Source organism: Eptesicus fuscus, chromosome 2 (genome assembly GCF_027574615.1).
Source record: "Eptesicus fuscus isolate TK198812 chromosome 2, DD_ASM_mEF_20220401, whole genome shotgun sequence".
Taxonomy (NCBI): domain Eukaryota; kingdom Metazoa; phylum Chordata; class Mammalia; order Chiroptera; family Vespertilionidae; genus Eptesicus; species Eptesicus fuscus.
The window spans coordinates 16386526-16406644 of NC_072474.1; the positions used below are offsets into that span (position 1 = coordinate 16386526).

General features: G+C 41.7%; 1 protein-coding gene across 1 annotated transcript in view; it reads right to left on the bottom strand.

Moving 5' to 3' along the window:
* GAD2 (glutamate decarboxylase 2) overlaps positions 1–20119 on the bottom strand; it is a 65305-nt gene that overhangs the window by 28129 nt on the left and 17057 nt on the right. The window contains exons 8-12 of the mRNA XM_008148870.3: positions 17788–17867; positions 10206–10260; positions 8689–8805; positions 6458–6522; positions 294–372 (exon numbers count right to left, since the gene is read on the bottom strand). Coding sequence (XP_008147092.2) covers positions 294–372; positions 6458–6522; positions 8689–8805; positions 10206–10260; positions 17788–17867 — 396 coding nt within the window. The remainder of the gene's footprint in view (positions 1–293; positions 373–6457; positions 6523–8688; positions 8806–10205; positions 10261–17787; positions 17868–20119) is intronic.

Consider the following 20119-nt stretch of genomic DNA (forward strand, 5'->3'; position numbering starts at 1 on the left):
TTCTCTTGACCCATTATTAACCCCACAGATTACAACCTAATGTCCTAGGCTTTTTCACAAGTAGAACAATTTAGCCACGTGTAACACATGACTGTCTTGTCTAGTCAAATTGTAACCAGACTATCCTAAGGCATAAGAACAGACCTTACAATTATCCTCATTAACAATTCCCCTTTTGGGATCTAACTCACTGTTCCAGCCTGTAAAATCATCCATGTTCTGATTCTGTCACTGCACACATTTACTTTATGAGACCCCATAGATGGACTGGGCTACCAGTCAGAATGACGTACCTCTTCCCTAACCAGGAGAGCGGAGCACTGCAAAGGGACGCCCATCATCTTGTGCGGATTCCATGTCACAGAGTTGGCCCTAAGGAAAACAAGTCGTCTTAAGAGGTGGCATCATGACAAGCTCAGACTGCTTCCCTGTGCCTGGGCAACAGAGCTTCAGGGTTCTTGGCACTGTTTTTCAGACGCCAGGAAGACACTACGTTTGCAAAAGAACCAGCAGGTCTATATCCTTTTCTCTTTTCCATCGAGGCATTCATTTGACTTCCAAGGTGGTCTGAGAGCCCCTTCAAATGACTGGAATCATCCAATCCAGGGGCCCCCTTTTGGCTACCAAGGAGCAGAGCAGCAGGCAAGTGAAGGAGCTGCCATGGTGCAGGTCTCCCCTGTCCCTGCTCCTGACACAGTGGTGGCCTGGAGTTCAGAGCCATGGCTCTTTCCACTGCTGAATTTTGACCTTTTCCCAACCCAGTTTCTCCTTCTTCTGATTCAACTGATTACCAAATTTCTCAAATGTGTCATTTCATACTAGCTTTTAACTCATCCCTGCTTCCATTTCTTCTTGAATCCAGAGTTATCCTTCCAAACTGCAAGTGAGACACACTACAGCTCCAACAGCAGCGTTTAATCAACTTGGTTTCAACACACTGGAGAAATACAATGCTCTTCCATCATCAGTATTAGTGGTTCTCAGCTCAGGGATTTATGCTGTTTGAAAAGTCTAAGCCATAGTCCTCTTTCAGATTCCTTTAATAATAAGAATTGTTATTATTATTTTAATCTAGATACAGCAATCATGTCTTAACTGACTCTCGGTTTCCATTTTATCCTCCACCCAGCTCCATAGTTACCTCTTAGCTGTTTATGGCCCTCTCCTCTTTCTAAATTGTTGACAACTTCCTTTTGCCTCCAGCCCAAATTCAAATGACAGGGTATAGTTATGATACCCGCATGGCATCTAATGTGTTCGATCTTGTCCTTTCACTTTCTTGTACCCATTTCCATCACACCAGACTTTTTTTTTTTTTTTCTCTCAGAGAATTCTGCGCTTCTGGTCCAAGGTCTCTTAATGTGGTTTCTTCTCTTTGAATGGCACCTCCCTTTGCCTCACTTGGCTAAATTTTACTTATTCTTTAAGGCCTGGATCAAGTCTTATCTCTGTATCTTTCTTGGACTTCGTTTAATTTGTCTCCCTCACTTCAACTTTACTGCTCCAACCGCCTCCTCCTCTGCCGGAAGTTGATTCCAGCATGTCATAAATGCAAGACGTTTCATCAAAAGGTTGATGGAACTTGGGAATGCAGCAGGGCTGAATCACATGTTATTGCCTGTTGGAAACAGCTGAGGGCATTTCCCCAAACCTGAAAAGGATGCATAAATGATTACTTGCTGCCAGACAGCTGAGGGCATTTCAATCTACATGTTATTGCCTCCTGCTGGCCAAACACCTGAACAGCTGAAAGCAGTTTCTCCCAAACCTGATAATCTTACTGTATACCAAACCTTACCCTTTGATATGTATATCTGCTTCAGGGCAATCTGTGTAAATAAAAAGCTCTGGGTCCAGAGAGACAGGAGGACTTGCTTTCTTTAGCTAAGTCTCCTCTGGCTCCCCAAAATGCCTTCCAAAATTATGTTTCATCTCTAGACTCTTTATTAATTTACTGCACCCCTTCTCCAGATTCCTTAACACTTCTAGATGCTGGATAAGACCCCTGGCACTCCTCCAGTTCCCAGGAAAAGCAGTTGTCCCTCAGTGAGTTCCTACTGCTCACTTTCTATGCTTATCAGGCAAGTGAGTCCCTGTGCACAACTTCTGAAAAGCTGCATGTGACCTTGGTATAAAGAGACTTGCAGAAGGAGGAGAGTAGCAGTATCATCCATGACAGCTGCTGTGAGCACTGCCCCCCTTGCTGAACAACAGACTTGGGGTCACCTTGTGCCCAGCACCCGAGGTGCAAAAACCTTGAGGAGAAATGAGAAGCTGGGAAAGATCTGGCTCATCTATTGGATGAATGGCAGGCTCAGCGGCCAGTCAGAAAGAACACTTACTGGCCTGGGATCTTATCTGTTCAGTGAATAGTCCAGATCTTCTTCTTGGCTGGAACTGAGGCAAGAAGCATAGGAATTTCATGGCCAGATGGATACTACCCCTGGAAAGAGGGCTAAATGACTTCAGGACCAGAATCAAGGAACCTGGGCTCTAAGCAGTAGGTAATAGTGGTTAAGGGAGCCAGCTTGGGAGACAATCTGTATTTGCATATAGGTTCTATCACTTCCTAGCTATGTGATCTTGAGCAAGTTAGTCAATCTCTCTATGCCTAGATTTCCTTGTCTGTAAATAGAATAATAGTACAGTAAAGTGCTTAGAACTGTCTCTGACATACCATAAGCATTAAATAAGGTTGGCTTTTGCTATTGATTTCAGTTTTATTATTATTATTAGCTTGTAACAGTGGGTACATAGATGCTTCCATTCTATAATATTGGACAGCTATATACCTCTTCCTGAGGAAACTCAGCCGTCAGTAATGACTCTAATGGAAAAGAAGACAGCTGTTCTCCATCGCTCTGACTGTGGGTGTTTATGCAGTGGCCAATGCGTCTTTTTAGACTAGGAGGTACCCAAGTCCACAGCTACCTGTCACTGTCCTGCTCTGTTCCAGAGGGGCTGCCTCATAAAGACAGCAAAACGCTGAGCAGAGTGATTCAATGACGCAGCCTTAATTTATTGGAGAAATGTTGGCAATTTATAAAAAACACCCTTGGGTTTATTTCAAAATGTTCTGCCCTTGGATTCAGACACGTGGTGTCTGTGACTTTCCACAAGTTTAGAGAACTGAGTCCCCTAGGGCTGTTTTCAAACGCAGCCAGGTGCCCTCATTTGCACCTCAAACTCAGCAGACCCCAAAGGAACTCTTTCACTGGCTCCTCCCATCCTTCCAGACCTCATCTTTCTCCTTTAATCTTCTATGCCTCATTCCCTGCTCCATCTTCCTCCCAGGCATCCAGCTCCCAAACCTGTGAGACTTTGGTTTCATTCTCTTCTTCCTGGTCCCCTGACAGCGCCCCTTGCAGTTATCTTTCCCCACCTCCTGGGTTCAACTGCTTTCTTCCCCAGTCCAAGAAATGTCATGCTTTCCATGCGTAATAGAGGCTCAGGGTTGAGCCTGACTTGGTTCTGTGGGCAGGCGCACTGGACAGGACTTGCAGACACTCTGCTAGCTTCCTAGGCACTGCCAGGACTCCATCACAGTCTCCAAGCAACTCATCTGAACTTTCTCCAAGGACCCTTTCAAGCCTGCAAGTCCCTGCTCATCATCTTGCTGTACTTCTTCCATTTCTGCCTGATAAAGCTCCGATGCCCACCCCTGTTCAGGAGGAATCTTTCCTTCCCGGTCCCTCCACACAGCTCGCTTGTCTGTATGTTGGGCCTTTACTTTCTCTGCCTTGAATTTTAATCCATTGTTGATTGTCAGTCTTCCCTGATGGACTCTCAGCCCCTTGAAGAGGCTTCCTGTCATATTCATCCTTGTGCTCTCATGGAGCCTAGTGCGAGGCTTGCATACGGCGGAGGTTCCGCAACTAGTGAGTTGAATTTCGGAACCTCTGACTCTTGGAGGGAAGTGAGGGCAAAATTGGTAACAGGGCATAAGTTGCGCCGGAACTTTCAGCTAGGCCAGAGAGCCTTGAGAGCGGACCACAGCAGTGGATTCATGTAAGTGCGCAGCAGCCTGCTGGGGGAGGGTTAAAGTCAGTTTACACCTAGCTGGCTTGGCTCAGTGGTTGAGCTTCAACCTATGAACCAGGAGGTCATGGTTCAGGGCACATTCCCGGGTTGTGGGCTCAATCTCCAGTAGGGGGGCGGGCGAGAGGCAAGCTGATCAGTGATTCTCTCTCATCATTGATGTTTCTATTGCTCTCTCCTTCTCCCTTCCTCTCTGAAGTCAATGGAGGTGTATTTTTTTTTTTTTTTAAGTAGTCCGTTTACAGTGCACAGAAACAGACTTTGGAGCCTCGGGGCTCTTGGCACGCACTCTCAGTGACACCATCTCTAGCCATTTGCACAGTGCTAGCGAGGAAGAGAATTGCTTTCTGAGAATTGGGTTGGTTCTTGAAGGGGATGCCGGCAGAGCTCTGGGAGCTTGTACCATTCTGTTATGAGGACAGCACTCTGGGACCCCTGTGACCACAAGGAAACCTCTGGATTTGGGGACAAAAATCAACTATCGATTTACTCCACTTTAGCGTGGGTCCTAATGCTCGGGAAAACATGATACTCCAAGTGAGGCCAATTTCTTTCCTAAATTTGTGCCCATGCACATTAGGCCCAGGGGTTTCCACGGGCCCTGCAACCTTAGTCACCAACAAAAGTGTGTTTTGGCTGATGATAAGTCAGCAAGCTGGATCATCTCAGATAAATGGAGGGAATTGAAGGGATTCTGATTAAAGCAAAACACCATCAGTCCCTCGTTTTTAGGACTTCATTTCTGGGTGTTCCACTGAGTAGAGTTCATTACAATACAGTCACAAGAACTGCGGCAGTGGCAGAGGCCTCTGTTCCATGGCGAGTGTTTTAAGTTTTCCTCTCAAATAAGTCTTTAGTGCAAAGGTGTGTGGGTGTGTTTTTCCCAGGCTCAGGGGAGGTAATTTAGCAGCTTTTAAGTCATCATCAGCGTAGGATGCTGCATGGTTTTGAGCACTTAGAGTCCCAGGTGGCATTAAAGGTAGAATAACAGATGCTCACTTTTTGTGCCAGTCACACAAAGAAACTCAGAAAAGAGAAGGTACTGTGTACAGGACACTTCTGTCGAAATCACATGAATTTAATTCCTGTTGTAATCATTTAAACAGGCACCTCCCCAATTGTTCCCTTTTGTTCATTGCCTCTCCCTGTTTAGTTCATCGCCTCCTCTTTAAGCTTTGGGTTTTGAGCAGATCTTCATGATGAGGAATGAGGCCTGTGAGAGCCCTGAAGGACCAGAAGCAGAGACTAGAAGTGGCTCATTGTAGGAAGGCACAGGCCTGTCCTCATCCACCCACACCCACAGGCACCTGCAATCAGAGCAAGGGCAGCGACTCAGGACAGCGACCCTGCTGGTCTATCTCGAGTCTTCCCAGTCTTCTCTTCACTAAGCAGGCAGGATGCCCTGACTCTGCCTCGGCAACCCCACTCCTCTGTCTACTCCTAGATTCCCTGGGTATTGGTCTGGCCTGGCTGCTCTGCAGGACCAGTGCTGACAGATGCTCCCGAGTGCCATGAGCCTGTCTCCTCATCCTGGAACAGAAATTGTGCCAAGCTGTCTGGGGGCAGAGCCAGTGGAAAGCTTTTCCTGGGCGGCATCTGGCTACTTGTCAGGGCACGCTGGGAATTTGGCAGCCTCCAATGAATTCAGGCCTGCTCAGTTGCCTGGAGTGTCAGAGCTCACCACCGCAGTTGACCTGCGGTGTCATGATGGGAGAACAGGGAACTCTGAGCTCCCTTTGCACGTGGTCCAGAGCCCAAGGCTGGTTTTTTTATTCTATGATTTTTGTTTCCTTTTTGCTGTGGATCCGAATATGCTTTACACTAATCAAATAATATATCTTTTGTGTTTTATAACTTTTTTTCTCAATGATTTACTGCTTAGTTTCTGAATAAAGGTGCTTTGCAGCATCCCTCAGAGTTATATCAGAAAAAAAAAAATACCATGGGAATAAAAGCATATTCCACTTTAAGCAAAGTGGCCATTGAAACCCAAACACGTCATACATTACAAGGTGTTTGTTTGCTTTGCTAAATTATTTACTGGTTTCTTTAAAGCAGTGGATGCTATCCTTTATGGAACCCAAAAGCCATAAATCTCCCTAGGAAAGTTTTAAACAATTTGGGTGGTTGGTTCAGAGATCCTAGGAAGGTCATTCCTGATTTCTCTGGTGAACCGTGGGCCCCAGTTGGGAATCTGTGTGTCTGAGAGATGTTCCCCCTGCGTCATTAGATATGGGCTCTGGTTTCTTTTTGTTGATTACACACGGTGTTTACACATATATGAACACACAAGGCAAGGCACACAAGGACTGCACAGAATGGGCTCACCTGTATATAACAGCTCTTAGAAACCGGGTGTAACTTGCTTTCAACATTTAGCTTTCACACTTAACATCGTGAACAAGAAAAATGTGTGTACCTCTCCACGCCGCTCAGTTTCCACTTGTGTTTTTGGGACATCAGCAATCCCCCACCCCAAGCGGCCTGGAAAAGGAAGATTGTACAAGGAAAAAGGTAGAAGTTTTTCATTGCTTAAATTTCTATAGTTTGGTGTCTTTCAGAACAGTGAGCGTCTCCTTGACCCCAGGCAACTTAGGGGTTGGCCACCTTCTAGCACTAGATTTTCAAAGTTTAACTTAGGGGCTATTCTAAGGTCTCAGACTCCATCCCGCATTCATATGGGGGTAAGGAGCCAGAGTGGGGCCACCTTCCCTCAGTCTGTAAGAGAAAGAGACAGATTCTCCCCACAGCCCATCACCAGCACTCAGTCCTAGTAAAGCTCCTCATCTCAGAGCAAGAAAACCTATTATCTGCACAGTGTAGAGTCGAGAACATGGGCTGGGGACCCTTTAAACATCTTCCAAGTTGCAAGGAAAACTCTTTTGACAATTCCGAATGAATCCAGAGGGAGGACGCGGCTTCACAATCCAGTTCCACTGCTGTGTAATTTTGGATAAACTAATTTCTCTGTCAAAAGCAAAACAAACAAAAAACCTACCACCAAAAAAGCAAGCAAGAGAGATTTGTACCAGTCAATTAATTGAGCAATTAGAACATGGCCCTTACATTTTTTTTCTCAAGTTTTAAGATTTGAATTGGTAGAGTAATCTTTAAAAATAGGATGTCAAGATAGAGATTCATTGGAAGATATTAACCTTCTTTGTGGGTAAAAAATATTCCTGGGATTATTTTAAAGGAAAAACCCCTACCACTGTTAGGGTCTAATTGTTCCCCCTGCCTTGTTGTAATTTCAGTTCTTTTGCACTTTCAAAAATTACCCAATTTTCCAAATGTGTAATCTTTTAAGATTTTTAGCTTAATTATAGAATGTATAAAAATTAAAGAGAATAAGTAGTAAACTTGATATGTTTCAAAGAAAGCTAATACAATTGGTTAAAAGACCTTCCAGCTCTGTTGTAATTATAATCCTAAAAGAAAGACCACAGCATCTGCTAGCTTGGGACACACGGACATTGCTATTTTTAAAGCAGTCAGGGTAATTGTCTCCCTGAGTCGGCTAGCAAGGCTTAACAGACTCCCAGTTCTGAAACCAGGTCACTGAAGGTACTCAAGTTGTTCAACCTTTTCTCAGTGTCTTCATGTGTAAAACGAAGGGGTCTCTGGTAGCTTAATGCACAACCACATTGTGAATCAGGGAAGGAAAAGAAATTTGGTAATTGCTTTGCAGACTATACCTCTGGAATAATAGAAATTTATTAGCTTAGCCTTTGAATGTTTTCTGCTCCTAAAGAGAGGGGAAATAATTTGCTCTGAATACTTATCATAAAGCCAAGATGGCCTAGAGTCAGTGCTACTCACCAACATTCTTGCACCAGAATCAGCTTATGCTTCCTTCACTGAGAAAGCCACACAATAAAAATAATAATAATAAAATGTCAGCTTTACCAAATACTGTGCTTAACGATATTTTGACACCAACTCTTTATCTCATCCTGGATCATTAACAGTTTGCAGATAGCAGCTAATCTTGAGCCACATTTTGAAAAATACTGGCCTAAATGTAAATCCCTGCAATTCGTCCTTCTAAAAATTGACAGTTTTTCATTTGAAAATCTTTTCGTGGGCTTTTTTTTTTTTTAGTGTTACTAAGCCTAGAGTCAAAATTCTCACATCTAGCTTATCTTCTTAGCTGATCAAGCTAAGAAATTGGAAATGTGGTGGCAGATATTTCTTAGCAAGCTGTCAAGTCTGCTTTCTTCTCAGTATATGCAAATACTTGATTTGAGTTTTTTGAGCCTTTGGGTTTCCTATATAAATGCAATTCCTGTTTGTCCATTTGAGCATTCTTGCAGGGCAGTAAGCTCTGCATGTGTGTGCTGTGTGTGTGTGTGTGTGTGTGTGTGTGTGTACAAAGGACATTGTGGCTCAATGGATTAAGAACTAAGTGCTCGGCTCAGGTACTGGCCAAATAAATAAGAATATTATCATGTCGGGAACATTAAGGCATAATCAACCTCAGACTGCTTCCAGTGAATTTGTATGTTTTGTCAATTGTGAGCTATTTTGTCTTTGCAGTTATTAAAAGCTGAACTATCACCATTTGAAAATAAGGTCTGAGAGAGAGAGAGAGAGAGCGCCCAGGTGAAAATGCACAAGGACATTTTAGTGGCAGGCCTATGGGATACTTACATCCACATGCATCCAGATTTTATACTTTTTGCAAATGTCAGCGACAGCTAAGAGGGGATCAAATGCTCCGTACACGGTGGTCCCAGCTGTGGCACTCACAAGGAAAGGGACAAATCCCTATGCAAATGAGAAAGCCCCAAGACATGTAAAAGATTCTTTAAAATAGCTGGCAAAAGCAAGGAAATCCCCCCTCTCATACAGGTGCATTTTTGGAGCCATCAGAAAGGCCATTGAAACCTCAGAGCCTGGTAGGAACAATGTTCACGCTCCAGGACTGGAGTTCTCCAGGCCATTCCTCTAGAACAGAAGACATTCTGATTCTCAGAAGAGGCTACACTGGACCCAGAGGGGAATAAGCTTTGTGGTGCTCACAGTCATTTATATTTTCTAGGGAGGGTTTCTGGCCTTTCCTCCTACCCTTTGCTAAATTTCTAGTCTTTCTTGTTCATAAAAGGACCTCTGAATTTAATAAATAAGCGGAAAAGAGAACAATGAGAAGGAACTCCAACCAGCTCATTACTACTATTTGGAAAATCCTCAGATAACTTATTTGGAGTCTTAGAGAAGAGGATTCATGTGGAGCTAAGCAATAACCCCTGGCTTTTATGCGTGTTAGTAGTTCTCAGTCTGTCTGGCCCTGGCTAAATGAAAGTGATTGAAATAAGAGATGGCTGCAGAAGAATGACTCAAATAGATGAACATGTTACTCTACATGCTACAACATGATGTTACAGAGTCAGTCTGTAGGTGGCAGCAAAGGCCTAATCTGTGATTTACGTTACAAAGAAGTTCTAGTACAAGAACAAGAGAAATCTCCCGCTGCACATTATGGGGCGTGGGAGTTGGGGGAGGCATATAAATAGAAATAATTATTCCTGAACTCATAATAATCAAAAGGTGTTACAGCGTTGAACTAGGAGCTGTAGGTTATATTCAGTGGACATTAAATTAAGAGAATTCTAGAAATAAGCTCTATGGCTTGCGAACCATCCAGGGATGTACATGACTTCCCAGAGCTTTGTGGGAATCTGTAACAGGTCTCTTGAACTTGTTACTTCTAAAAAGAGTTCTAAATGGTTTCTGAAAAAGAAGGCGTTTGAAGAGCCAGGCATACCAGTATGTGTACAGGCAGGAAAAATGGCCCCTTTCCAATAACCTCACAGCAGTAACTGACACGCTGCATTAGCATTCTGATATTTTCCACTTTCTGATCTTTCAAATGTGTCTGCTTGATGCCAAGCCTCTTCACACAAGAAGACAAATGCTTTGGAAACTTCTACAATATTATTGTGGATGTTATTTATTCAGCAACTTAGACCTTTAGAAAGCAGAGCCTACAACCCGGAGAAATAAGTAATGAGTAGATGCAAAATTCCATATTCTCATTAAAGCTGGGAGGTTGAGGTGCTGGTCCTCTTTTAAAAAATAAAACCAAAGTGTGTTCTCCACTGGATAGGACTACAAAGTTGTACCCTTAGCTTGTTATGGGCTAGATAAAGCTCCCTACAAAAACTTACTTTTTGTTTGGCTTCAAGGATCCTTCTTTCAAGGTCAGATGGGATCATTTTTCCCCTGAAAGGAAAAATAGATTACTGTATAGATTTACTTTGAATACTTTACTTTTTTGTCTTTGACAAGTGGCAACATGAGGGTAAAAATCCAACCCTAAACCGTTGATAATAATAATCAGTTTAAACAACTCTCATCTCTTTTCAGAAATAAATGCATTTCCTCCCTGAATGATGCAAGACTACAATTTCTGGCAAGTTCCGTGGACTCCCTCCTACCACTGTGCACTCGGCACAGACCCTGCTTTTTAGGTCATCCCCTTAATTCAGTTAAAACAAGGCTGCTTTGGAGCAAGACATTTGGCAATGGAGGGAGAGTGCAGAAAAGGAAATGTCTGTGTGCTAGAAGGTGTGCTGACAATCTCTCATCACTTCTCTTAGTCCCCAAACTAACATCCCTCTTCTGTGAGCTTGTTGGTAGAGAGAAGAAAAGGATCATGATAAATTGTTCAATTTATCATGTAAGAAACCATGCTTGGCTACTGTAAATAACTTTGTGACCAGGAGAAAATAAAAACTGCCATTACAGAACCTTAAAAATTAATGATATGGGAATACAACAGATAAAAATATAAGGCATCCTAAATCATCCTCAGAGGAAAATGAATAGCCTGAAATGCTTCTGCAATTAAATAACAAAGAATAAAGGCAACTAAACTGAATATTTAATCCAACAACAAGGTAGGCAGAAAGAATGAATGTTTCAATGAATTAGAAACTATAAGTACATTTAAATTCAAAAGATGGAACATTGAAAAGATCAATGAATATACAATTATCTGACTAGTCCAATTAAAGAAAAGAGAGAAAATGTAACATTTGAAAAGAGAAAGGAGGTAAGGGTTTCTATATATATAAAAAGGCTAATATGCAAAATGTCTCTTCAGGAGTTTGATTGGGAGACTAGGAGTTCGCTCCCTCACTATGACCTGTGCTGACCACCAGGGGGAGGCGTGGAATGAAGGAAGGCCCCAGCTGGCAGCTGGAAGGCCCTGATTGGCCCTGATCATTGGCCAGGCCTAGGGACCCTACCTGTGCATGAATTTTGTGCAACAGGTCTCTAGTATATATATTATGTATTTAATATTATAAGAGAATTCTATGGAGCACCTTAGGCTAATCTTAAAATTTGGGGAAATAGATAATTTCCTCCAGGAACATGTAAATTAAAAGAATTGATTCAAGAATATATAGAAAATTTGAAAAAAAAAAACACAAATAATAAGTGGGAAAAAGTTTCCAAAAAATTGTTCCTCAAAAGGCCAGGCCCTGATGTTTTGGTAGTGAATATTAACAAGTCTACTATTGGCAGATGATGCTCTTTTAGCTTTATAGAGAAGACGATGGAAAGCTTTGAATTTATTTCCTGAAATTAGCTAACTGTGAAAGCAAAATCTGTCAAATATAGCCCCCCAAATCTATAGATACATCTTAGAGTATAGCTACAAAAATCTCAAATATAATATTAGAAAATATAATCTAGAAGAAAATAAAGGATTAGCATGGAACTAAATAGGATTTGTTGCAAGAATGCAAAGAATGGAATGGAGGTAAGATGATAATTAGTATCTGAAACTATAAGTGAGTAAACTGAAACTAATCTATAAGAAGAAAAATACAGGCAGGCACACATCGGTTTGCACACTTTTGAGAAGCTCCAGATAAAACTGGAGGCTTGTTTAAGGTCATTCATCTACTTTTTCTTGGAGACCTGACTTAAACCTCAGACTTGAATCTCTAAAATGCAGGCCTCGGGCTCTTGGACTATGCACCTGAGAGAATGGCAGAAGAACTACTTTGCAGTTACATCTGGCACATGTACAGTCAGATGGAAGGCAGATACCTACCCAAGGCAGTTACTAGCATTCAGTATGCATGGGCAAACAGAGAGTTTTCCAAGGTCTGTGCTACCAAATTATTAAAAAATTATGCAGAGAAATATTTTGCCGTTATTGATTCTGACAGTGTTGAAACTGGCTTGAATAACTATGCGGGAAACATTTTAATTTTAGCAAGATCTCAGCAAACTGACCCTGAAAAGTAGGAGTCTGGACTGTCAATAAATAATGTTTTCAAAATAAGTAATGTACAGGAGATGGTGCAGGCTGACAAATATTCAAAGACTCCCTATTGGCACCTCCTGATGAATCAGTAGTAATCCATAAAGAGACCATTGTCTTTGATTGCCACACTTAGTGTTTGTGGTGGCTCTGAGGAGAGTGACCCATGAACTAACCAGCTCATGGTACAGTTAGGACACAAATCTTTTTTTGCGCCCTTTGGTAAAGATCTGTATTTTTCTTCTTTTTTATTTCTGAACATGCTTTATTAGTTAGTCCTGGTAAGGGAAGAAAATTCTATCGGTTACAAACCAGACGAAGTAAAAACTGCCACTTTCAGTCCAGCTTTTGGTAAGATCTCAAATCTGTTAAACAACAGGAAGCAAAGCTCGGTTTCCAGTGTAAACCGCTATGCTAGCCAACACTAAGAATTCTGTGGTCTCCTGAAGAAACTCTTTCTCCAATAAAAGATGCATATAAACCCTACATTCTCATGTACACATATGATTTCAAGTTTCAATTTGAGCTCACTATTCATCCCATTACACATTTTGAAGAAAACCTGTTAAAAACGAAATGAAAAAGTTTCTTCACATTTTGTATGCATAGGTGTATACATCAGGTAATAACTGGATGAAAAATCAAGTTTCTATTAACACATCCTATCGATCAGCTGTAAAACCTGAGCTATCGCTATCCTATTGTATTTGAGTTATCGGATTCTGACCACTGCCCCTCAGAACTTCTTTTCAGTTCCTGGGACAAGCCAACTTCTCTCACATCCATGGCTTGGAGCTCGCCACGGCCTCTGCTTGTTTCAAAGTCTGCCTTTTGCACACCAGACTAAGTTTTGCCGAGTCTGTGTCTATGTCCACCTGTGTTCCTAACCAAGGCCCCTTCCTAGAGCCAAAAGAAGTAGCTCACAGGGTTCTCACTTCCATCAGAGGGGAACTTCCTATTCTTCCAAAATTATCATCTATAGAATAGAAGTTTTCTCTCCTTATCCCCTGTCTTAACTTCTGGGAATTGTCTTTTTGGTTAGTGGCCTCATCCAATTCTGAAATATCACTCAATTCTTCTACAAATACTTATTTTCCTCTAGATACTAATTCATATTTTCTTCTCTATCCTTAAGCACATCAATGCATCATATTTTAGATTCCACTAAGTCAAATTTTGCAAATATCAGACCCAATGACACTTGAATAAAAGTTCAGTAATCCCATCACTGGGAATATTCAACTTTTTGCTGACAAGGAAAGGGAACTCTTAAATTAAAACTTAGGAAATTAAGGATTCATTTAACACATTTTCCTCTTTTGAACTTAATAATTAATTTTTACAAAATGTAGTACTCTTTTTACTTATGATACTTCCATTAAAATGTAAAGCATTGGAAACTGAGGCTTCCATTACCCTATCTTATTTTACCTTTTACAGTATAAATAATAAAATTAAAATTCTTTTTTATTTTCAACTCTTAGAGAACCTATTTCAAACAAATGATTTACTATACCTGTCTAAGAACTGTTTTAACTGAAAACCATGTTTCACTTTAAATGGATCACCAAACTGAGCCCCTTTAATTGCTAATTAAGGGACAGTATCTCTCGGAATATTTTTTTACATGTGTCTATGAGCTTGTTAGAAGGTCACAGATTATTCTCATCTTTCACTAGGATATTTGCCTTCAATTGTGAGCTTCTTACTAAGTCAACTATCTGCAGAACAAGACAAAATCTGTTACCCAGTCACCGATAGACTGATGAGCAGTCAGAAAAAGTAACTGTAAGAAGGGAAAGCCTTAGAGAGCAGATCCAGGTTCATGTTTTGCAAAGTCTGGATGAACTTTGTAAAGCACACAAGGAGAAAGTTTGTCAGTCTCAGGTGATTTCTGAACTGCACGCCTGATTTTCAAGGGGACTTGGTAGATAATAAGAACAACATGGCCACCAGGAGGGTTTGAGCATATTCCAGTGGGAACTGTGGCTGCAGATGACTGCTCAAGGCCTCCTCCTGGTTCCTGGCTCCAAACATGTCAATTTTACTTAATCCATCAAGACCAGGCTCTCAATCTTAAACTCATGCTCTACAGATGGTATGAATTATTAGAATCAAAGACTATCTGTAGCTACCAACATTGCTTTAATTTTCTTTTCCAAAATGTTCTCATACAATACTGCTAGGAGTAAATTCATGAAACCTGTTGGAAGGCAATATGGCCTGATGTGTCACTTTCCTTATGAATGTTCATAGAGTTTAGGTTAGCAATTATACAAAGAAATAACCATAGATAGAGAAGCCCTGGGCACGTAAGAATGTTCCCTGAAGGGTGGAAAGGCTGTTTACAAGAGCAACACCAGAAATAGGGAAATAAACAGCAGGGGACTAATATTTTGTGCTTGCTCTGTTCTAGCTGTCATTTTTAGCATTTTACATTTGTCAATGCATGTAATCTGCACAACAACCCTTTGAAGCAGGTGTCATTACCTTTTCCTTTCCTTAGCTGATGAAACAGGCGTTTGTCCCAGCTAGTGCTGGAGCGGAGATTTATTTAAACAGCATACTATCATGTTTTCCCTCAGTCACACCTCAAAAATTATGTAAAGTGTGTTGTATTTGTAATAATGTAGAAATATATTTATGTTATGCTTAGTTAGAAAAAGAAACATGATCACAAATGTAAATATTATTCAAAAGAGAGGGGGGAAAAAAGAATAAACCTCTATGCTTAAAAAGAGACTCAAAGGTTTAGACAGCAATATAGTACAATCTTTGGGTGGGAGAATTATGATTTTCCCCTGCTATTTTCTACATTTTTAAAAGTGAGCATATATTGCTTTTTAAATGTTAAAAATGTTTCCCGCTGCCACTCCCATTTCCCTCTACTTCCTTCCCCTTGCTTCACTTCACACAAGATTTTTCTTCTAGTCCTTATTTCTCCCACCTTTTATTTCATATGCTTTTTTCCCTCTTTCCTTTTCTCTTTCTTCTTTCTCCTGTGTTGCTCCGTTCCTCCCCTCCTCCTCTCACAAGGCCCCTGAGCAGAAGGAGACAAAGCCCCTTGGCCCCACTGGGGTGAATGACAGACGCCTTTGGCCTCTGTCCCAGCCGCCCTGTCAGTGGTTTCTTTCCCTGCAACACTTTGCTTTTCCTTCTTCTACTAGTAGGCCTGCACTTCTCTATGGAGCATGATGCTGCCTCCAGACAGTCAGATGTCCTCAGGTCAGCCTTTTGCTCCATAAATACCTGGCGGGCAGGCTTAGTGGACTCCTCCCAAGGCTATTTCCATGGTCATAGCCTGACTTTCACAGTAGAAGCAATATTGGTGCCATAAGGAGTGGAGTCAAGAGCCCCCTCTGTTCTCCCAGATCATCTATCCTCCCACTGGGATTCAACTCAAGAGCACCTACGAAGCCATAGCTGGTTTGGCTCAGTGGATAGAATTGGCCTGTGAACTGAAGGGTCCAAGGTATGATTCTGGTCAAGGGCACATGCCCAGGTTGTGGGCTCGATCCCCAGTAGGGGGCGTGCAGGAGAAAGCTGATCAATAACTCTCTCTCATCATTGATGTTTCTATCTCTTATTCCCTCTCCCTTCCTCTGTGAAATCAATTATATATATATATATATACATATATATATATATATATATGTATATATATATATATATACACACACACATTTTTTTAAAGAACACCTATGAATTAAGCTAAGAAGGCAAACTGATTAGATAGGAAAAAACACGGCCTGTCAGACAATTCTTCCCTGGATTCCAGGCTCATTACTTATAACCGTTTGGCTACAGATTAAGGAAATGTTTTGTTATTTAAATCTTTATCCCCAGTTAGCAAATTTTGTGTCTGTGCCAATTTTCTCCTCAAGTACCTGATAGTGAGGAACACTGCCAGCCTTTAAAGTATAAGCAGTTCCTTTTTCAGAATGTGTTCACCTCACTCCAGTACTCTATCATTTCACTTCCATCTTACTGCTAGAGTCACTGACCAGTCTCTCCTCTTCCTTGCTCCCTGAGGGTGTTTCACTCATGCCCTTCGCAGATAAAAATGCTTGCAAGTTACCTGGTCTCCAGCCTCATCAAGTTCAAATGCTAAGTTTAGCTTTTTATCCCCAAAAAGAAAAAAGAAAACATCACAGTTTTTTCTCATTGTAGAGGTAATGTGCACTCCTTGCAAACAAATTCTGACAATATACAAAGGTGTGAACAAGAACGTGGCAGGCTATTGTAATTTTATCTTCCAGAGGGAGATATGGCTGTTAATCAGTTTGTTTTTTTGAGTTTTCAAAATCCCACATGTCCAGAAGGCTGTCCCCTTCCCCTCCTGGAGCCCCACAAGCTCATTGCTACTCCTGTGGCTTTGCTGGTGGTACTCAATCTTCTGCTCTTGTCCCCCTCCCACCCTCCAGCTCAAGCCCTCACTGCTGCATGAAGCCTTTCAACCTTACCAATGTATACAATGTGTACTCTGGGCCACACAATTCAACCATATCAATGTCTCTCCATCTCTCCACTTAGATCATATTCTGTCAGGGCACTGGGATTTTGCCTAATCTTTTTCTAGAGCTTAGTAGTATGGTGGACAATCATAAATGTGTGTCCCATAAATTCATACCAATAAATAAGTGGTTAATTTATTTTTATAGGCTCCAAGCTACAGGCCAATGATAATTTTTTAAAATATATTTTTATTGATTTTAGAGAGGAAGGGAGAGGGATAGAGAGATAGAAACATCAATGATGAGAGAGAATCATTGATAGGCTGCCTCCTGCATGCCCCCTACTGGGGATCAATCCCACAACCTAGGCATGTGCCCTTGGCCGGAACCAAACCTTTACCCTTCAGTCCGCAGGCCAAAGCTCTTATCCACCGAGCCAAACCAGCTAGGGCCAGGCCAATGATAATTTACATGAATATCTTTAAAATGCTATTAAATCTTTCTTTCCCCTCCCCCACTCCCTCCCACCTATTCACAGAATGCCTAAGAAGGTATGGGTGTCAATTAAAACATGGATCCGTCTTTGGTTCCAGCATAAAGCTGATGAGATGCTGAGGGGTTATTTATTCCCTACTGGCTAAAATGCCCCCACTTCTGTAATTATTCCATCAAGTGCACACCATCCAGGGTGCCTAGAATGATGACATCACCATAAATCAGCGATCAAGTTGTTGGTGTTGATGAATGTCCTTGTGCACCATCTTGGTGAAGAATTTTTGAATAGATTTAACAAACATTTTGATTCAGTCAAGGGGCATGGAAGGCTCCATGGCATTGAGGGACACCATCCCACAACTCCAGGCAAGAGCCTGTGTGAAAAAGAAAGTGAATGGCAGTGGCCAGGATGGAGCCAGGTTTTCTGCCCCTATGGTCATCACCTGTTTTCAGACTAAAAGGTATACATATGTGTGGAATTTGCAAATTGCTAACCAAAAAGGGTTGCATATTCATGCTTACCTCTCATCACATTTAATTAGAATCACGCTGTCTGTTCCAATGCCCAAGGCTGCAGCTCCCTTCTTGAGAGAAAAATGACTCTGTAAAAAGAGCATATTAGTAATTAGTTGCATATAAAGTTAAAATCCACTCCCTTAGCTATTTTTTTTCACTTCTCCTATTTCTAACCTGTCCCTCCAAAGCCTGGATTGCTGAGAGAAGAAGGCATCCTTCACTTGGGCTTAAAAAATTGTGGTGAAATCTAGATAACATAAAATTTACCATCTTCACCACTTAGAAATGCACAATTCAGTGGCCTTAAGTACATTAATGTTGTGCACCCAACACTACCATCCTTCTCCAGAACTCTTTCCATCTTGCAAACCTGAAACTCTGGACCCATGAAACAACAGCTCCTCATTCCTCCCTCTCCACAGCCTTGGAGACCACCATTCTACTTTCTGTCTCTATGAACCTGGCTATCCTAGGAACCTCATGTAAGCGGAACCATGCACTATTTATCCTTTGTGAGTGGCTTGTTTCACTGAGCATAAGGTTTTCACAATTCATCCATGTCGTAGCTTATATCAGAATTCCCCTCATTTTCAGGGCTGAATCATATTCATTGTATATATACATCACATTTTGTTTTCCATTCATCCGTCCATGGACATTGGGATAGCTACTACCTTTTGTCCTTATGGATAATGTAGTATGAGCATGGGTGTGCAGATATCTCTTTGAGCCATACTTTTAATTCTTTGGAGTATACTCAGAAGTGAATTGCTGGATCATATGGTAATTCTATTTTTGAGGAATTGTCTCATACTACTTTCCACATCAGCTGTACCATTTTCCACTCCCACCAGCACTGCTCCATGGTTCCAGTTTCTACACATCCTGTTAACAATTATTTTGTGTTTTGTTCACTTGTTTGTTTGTTTGTTTTGAGAATAGTCATTCTAATGGGTGTGGAGTGATACCTCATTATGGATTTGCTTTGCATTTCCCCAATGATTAGTGATACTGAGCATATTTTCATGTGCTTATTGGCCATTTGTACATCTTCTTTGAAGAAATGTCTATACAAGTCCTTTGACCACTCTTGTATAGATGTTTTGTTTGTTTGCTGGTTTGTTTGTTGCTATTGTTGTTGAGTTCACTTGGACTTTAAGTGAAATACTAAGACCCTGGAAATTGTAAAAGGACCTTCTACTCCAACACACAGTAATCCAAGCCAATTTTATATACAAGGGGTAAGAGCACATCGACTGCCTCCAGCAGCTGTGTATGTATGGCTCCCAAACTTATATTTTGCTACCAAGAGATTACACTCAAGTTTCTCTCAAAGTTCAGTTAAATTGTGTGCACTCAAGTAAGAGGAGTGATTGGCTTTACATTCAGCACTTTTGGTCCCAGGGTTGTTGGAGGGGCTATTTGTTGTGCAGGTGACTGCCCAGCCGGGGCTGGGCTCTGGAAGGAGGCATTGGTTCCTGGCTTGGGCAGAACGCTGCGTGGAAAAGGCCACACTGACAAGGCACTGCCACATCTTTGTGCTCTTGGTTATTGATTCCGGATAGGAAGCTGAATCTTTTTTTTTTTTTTAATGGCTGTATCACTGTGCAATGTGGAAAGCTGAGAGGCTAACCTAAGCCCAGCTGTACCGCATCTGCTCAGCAGCCTCCAACTATTAACTACAGATCATTAAGCTGTCCAAGAGGGGAGCCAATGCCTCAATTTACATCTCCAAAGGGCTGCTGGCTGGAATTTTAAGTTATGGTTCCTGAGTGGGCTCTCTTTTCAAAGGCCCACTTTTGACTTATTTGAATTCTTAAATATGCAGCTTAGGCACTGCTATACTTCTAGGGGTGTGTCTCATAAACAAGAGGAAATCACATGTAAAACAGTAGCAAATAATGCAAACCAGTTAACAGGGCACTGAACAGAAGCGTTTTAAAAGCCCAGTGTCGCTGAGAAGTAATGAGAAAGGGCCATTAGCCTCATTTTACAACCTCGAAAAGACAAAGTGGACATTTGTTACCAAGATACCTGGGAACTAGGAGAGAAAGCTTAATTGGGTTTGAAAAGATGCATGTCTCCCTCACTAAAAAAATAGTAGTCTCTCTTGCTTACTTAGCAGATCCCTAAGCCACCCAGGAAAGGGCGAAACAGCGCTAAGTCTCCCTGCCAGGAGGGCACAGAACAGAGGAAACAGCTGCCCCAGTGAGCAAACACAAGCCTCAAATTAGACCCCTCAGCGAATGAGCTTGTAAGCACTAAACTGCCAAGTGGCAAATTGGGGATAAGTAAGAGATCTGATGCACCTGGTCAATGAGAGGAAGTCGTCTCATCT